Here is a 4,848-nt window from a genome sequence, read left to right on the forward strand (position 1 = left end):
ACAATGGAAATACATTTACATGTAAGGTAAAAACCGTGATTAAGCCAATCAAAAAAGCAAATTGACCAGAGGATGAGGAAGACACCATGGCATCTATCAGCAGGGGACAGAAACTTTGTCTGGATTTACTTTGTAAAGAATACAGTTCAAAAGTTTACTGGACTATAAAAGGAAGGGGAAAGAACTGCTTAGTTATCCAAAGGGGACAACCCCCTCTGACTCTGTTAGAGTTGGATCCTCGGGCCTGAAGTGCTGGAGACGCTGCAAACTTGATGTAAGTGAGAAAACTTCTTAGCCAAAGATTGCAACTTGCTAAAATTGAGTTTTAGTCACTAGGACAGATTGTTTTGTGTTGGCACCGTACCTGTTTATTTTTCTCTTGCTTAGTTTCATTTAAATGTCTGTTCTTTATTACTAAACTTAAACTTAGTGTTACTATAAACCATCTCGGTGCTGTTATATTGAGTTAAAGTGTGAGTCTTCAGTTAAACTGAGACACTGGAGTGCTCACTGTCTCTTTGGAGGCAGCAAACAGTCATTTCTGTGAGTGTCCAGTGTGAGTGACTGGACACTGCAGAGAGATGTTTCTGAGGGGAAACAGGTTCACTGACTGCTAGTCTTCACCTTGCCTTGCAGGTAACAGTCTCTCCAAGTATGCCGGTGAGGCGGACAGGGAGCTGACACACAATCCAAGCCCCAGCAAAGCATATGCCTTGCTGAGGCAGAAGGGTAACACAGTGACTCACTGTTCTGGCTGTCCTGAGGAAAGAGTCACAGCTGGTGTTATACTTATTGCTGCCACAGTGATTATATTAGAGAGAGAGAGAGAGGGAGAGAGACCTTGCAGGAAATCAAAACAGCAGGAAACCTGTTTCTTTGAAATGTAACAGAAGTGCTCGGAAGGTCATCAGCTAATCATGTGAAGGGAATGACCTCGAAATTAAAAGTCATTTTGAACTTTATGTTAATGAACTATGAAGGGGAGGGCTATTCAGAAAACACTTGCAGTGTGAAGACTGATTATCTGGGCAATGAGGGGAAACTGAGGTGGTACATCCAAACTGAGGCAGTGGATGGATTTGAAGCCAGACAAGGTAAGTCCCTGCTTCAGGGACCAACAGAATGCTTGTTATCTTATGGCCAGGAGGAGGTTTTAAATTCAAACTACAGTCTGGCAGTAAATCACTCTTTTCTTCTACACAAAATAAGACAGAGGAGCCAACTTATGGATAATGAACAGGAAGAATTGAAGCTGGGCATGCATAGAAAAGGCTGGTTGTGGGGAAGGTGGGGTTGTTTTTTGTTTTTGCAACTAGCAGCTGAAAGAAATTAGAATTTGGAACAATACAGAAAATCTTTCTTGACTCACTTTCAGCTTGGGAAAAAAACACTTCAGATTTCCACCCAGTGTAATCAGATACCTGCCTATATATGGAACACCCTCCCCTCCTCCTGTGCAGATGCAAAGCCATTATATCTGTGATATTATTCACACATCTGTCATGTCTGGGAGCCGGGCAGTTACCTTAGTAAGTGGGTAATTACAGAAGCAAACAGCTATACAAAACAGAACAGTATATGGGATGAGGATGGGGAGAACACCTGGCCAGGTAAGTGCTTGCCATGTCTCTCTTTTTTGGGGGTGGTGGTGGTGGTGTTCATGATTTCATATGAAGCTCGATGTGTGAAGTTTCCTAACTCAGAGTTTAAGTACAATTACGCTAGTCCAGGCAGTCATGGGCAATTCTGGGATACTGCAAAAGGTATCCACAGTTTATAGTTCTTAGCACAATAAATGAAGTAAAGAAGCTACGCTATCATCAAAGCAACACTTTCTTTGTTCCTTTTAGACAAACAGATTTTTACAACTCATTTTAGAATCTCTTCCTTGCAGTCCTGATACAGTATGGCAGGTGGTGGTAAATTAATGAAAATAGAGCACAGTCCACAAAACATACAAGAAATGGGCGGGTTGGGGGGGAGGGATAATTGTTTCAGTCTTTAATATTGTACATTTAACTCAAGTAGATCATTTCTTATGGTAAGAACTGAGGTTTAGTTTGATTTTTAGAGCCAGATTTTTGCATAATAGTATCCATTTCTGTGGGCATTGAATAATTGTGGATTCATTTTGTCTCTGCAATTGTGTACTTCAAATCAAGGCTTTTAGATGGCTAAGTGAATCAAAAGTTGAACAAATTATGGCTGACTGAATATTTGGTACTTAATCCATCTGGCCAGAATGTGATGTCTGTACTCATGAGGAGCAATAATTTACACCAAAGGGATTCCCTTTGAAATCAGTGTGGCTAGCTGTGGATTAACATACTTCTCAATGTGTGGAAGGGTATCATAGTTGAGCCCCTAGTCATTTGTTACTAAGAACTAATTTGAAGACTGTGCCATGAGTCTGGATTGTCCTCTCACACAGGAATTACTCCGCTGAAATCAGTGAGGTTACAGTGGAATAAGAGGAGAATAAGTTCGCAAATCTTTTTTCAGGAGACTAGTGAAAAGTCCATTCCAGAGGTCCTGGTCCCTCACTAATTTTTCTGGGACTTGTCTCTCGTCGATGTGAGAGAGGATAAAATACAAGTTCGGGATTGCGGATAGCTGGAGTCCCCAAGGATTCTTTTCTAAAAGATATAGTCACAGCCAGGGGAACAAAAGACCATATAGAATGACACTTGTTGATGAAGCAGAACTTCTAGATCTCAAGTCTTGCTGGTGACTTGAGTGTACAACAGTGGATGATTACTTTATTAAGTATATTTTCACTCTTTTTCTCTTCATTAACTGTCTGCTCACAGTTTTCTCAAATTTATTTGCTATTCAAAATTGTAATTTCTGTGAGTGCATTTTGGTCCATAGCTCCTTTCACAAGAAAATAGTTCATTATGGATCTCTAGTATATGAAATTCAAGCTTTGTTGACTAGTTTTTACTTGGCATATAGGTTACACTGCATGTTTTTGGCCCCTGATTGGTTGAGCATAACTTCTAGAAACAGGTTTTGGTGCAGATAGTCACAGCTATAAACTAAAAATGTGTTTGTGACAATTATGCTCCAATATTTGCTTAAAATTTGCTGTTTCTGGGAACACTCCCACCAGCAGACTAGTTTGCTTGGATGTTCACAGAAAGCAAACACAACATGGATATGAATTCACTGAAATGAATACTAACAAATACTTTTCACTTTGGCCCTGCTCTAGCAATGAAGAGTCAGAAAAACAGGATTAAGTCCACTGAAGTCAGTGTAGTTACATCAGTGTACATGACAGATAAATGAGCCCTGGAGTTACTATTATGGGCCTTGATCTAAAGCCTATAGAAGTCAGTGACAGTCTCTATTGATTTCAGTGGGCTATGGATCTAGGGTGACCAGATGTCCCGATTTTATAGGGACAGCCCCGATATTTAGGACTTTTTCTTATATAGGTACCTATTACCCCCTAACCCCATTCCTATTTTTCACATTTGCTATCTGATCACCCTATATGGATCAGAACTATAATGATTTATTTGTCATGACAAGACCAGTGAGCGAAGGCTCAGGCATCTCATTTTGGATATAACAGACTTTATTCAGTTTATAATGTTGAGCTTCAGTGAAACCAGTTTGCTTTGTATTTGGACAGAAAGCAGAGGCAGACTTCTGTGGAGGTGCTGGCACCATTCTAGGCACCATCCAGAGGACTCTCATCCCAGGGACCTTCCTCTTTATCCTGGCTGTGGGACTAACTTTGAACATGCCCGTCATCTGGATCCTCATGTTCCGGGTGAAGCGCTGGAACAGGAGCACTATTTTCCTTTGTAACTTAGTTTTGGCTGATATCACTTGGATCTTAACCCTCCCCTTTCTGATCTACTACCATCTGAATCAGCTGCATTGGATCTTTGGAGATGCTCTTTGTAAGATTACCAGGACAATTTACCATGTTTCCTATTACTGCAGCATTTACTTTGTCACTTGTCTGAGTGTGGATCGCTATTTGGCTATAGTGCATCCGCTAAAGTCTCTGTGGTTGTTAAATAAACAACAATCACTACTGATTTGCCTCTCCATATGGGCAGTAACTAGCTTGGCCAGTGTGCCAGTCCCCTTCGTTGCCAGCACCCAGATATGCCCAGACAACAAAACTATTTGCTCTCTTTATGTATTTTCCAGCTCCACCTATATAACGCTTCCCTTTTCCATGTGCTGCACGGTGGTTGGCTGCTTGCTGCCTTTCATTGCTATCTGTTACTGTTACTGCAGCAGTGGCAGGACACTGCAGAAGACTGGCCTTCATCACTTTCAGAAAAGGGATAAGCTCACCAAGCTCATGTACTCTGTTCTGATAATTTTTGCACTCCTTTATTTCCCTTACCACCTGTCAAGAAATACCTGCATCTTCTTAAGAGCATTGTGGCCCAATGGCAATAGGTCCATTGAGCATGCAGACACCGTGTTCTTTGTAGAGGTAGCAGTGTGTAGCCTTAATACTTGCATCAACCCTCTCTTCTGTTTCCTGGCAGGAGGGGATTTTCGAGACCAGGTTTGCAAAATAGCCTCCTCTTATTGTCACACCAAAACCTGGAAGAGTCAACAGCAAAGGACATCTGTGTACCCAGTATAACTCCATTCCCTCACAAAACTTATTTTGTCAAGCTGAAAATTAGGGCAAAATTTTAGTCCCATTGAAATCAACAGCAAAATTCCATTGACTTCAGTTGTCAGGAGTTCACTGTTTATATAGTACCTTGGAGATGCTTTGATCTCTCAGATTTGTAAAAACCATTAACTTGGGAAATGTAATTCTGGAGATGTGGGAGATGGTTATAAGCAATAAAATTATTCAGGAAG

The 4,848-nt window shown here is 41.0% G+C and overlaps 1 protein-coding gene across 1 annotated transcript; it reads left to right on the forward strand.

Moving 5' to 3' along the window:
- The first annotated feature begins 1,583 nt into the window (after nt 1–1,583).
- LOC123368852 (P2Y purinoceptor 1-like) lies at nt 1,584–4,621 on the forward strand. Its single transcript, XM_045014014.1, has 2 exons — nt 1,584–1,610; nt 3,641–4,621. The coding sequence occupies exons 1-2, from the start codon at nt 1,584–1,586 to the stop codon at nt 4,619–4,621; spliced, it is 1,008 nt and encodes a 335-aa protein (XP_044869949.1).
- The last annotated feature ends 227 nt before the right edge of the window (nt 4,622–4,848 follow it).

The sequence above is a fragment of the Mauremys mutica genome, chromosome 4 (assembly GCF_020497125.1).
Source record: "Mauremys mutica isolate MM-2020 ecotype Southern chromosome 4, ASM2049712v1, whole genome shotgun sequence".
NCBI lineage: Eukaryota > Metazoa > Chordata > Testudines > Geoemydidae > Mauremys > Mauremys mutica.

Coding starts and splice junctions, on each gene's coding strand:
- LOC123368852 (XM_045014014.1), top strand. CDS start 1,584: ATGAGGATGGGGAGAACACCTGGCCAG. Junction 1,611..3,640: donor TGGGGAGAACACCTGGCCAG/GTAAGTGCTTGC, acceptor GTATTTGGACAG/AAAGCAGAGGCAGACTTCTG.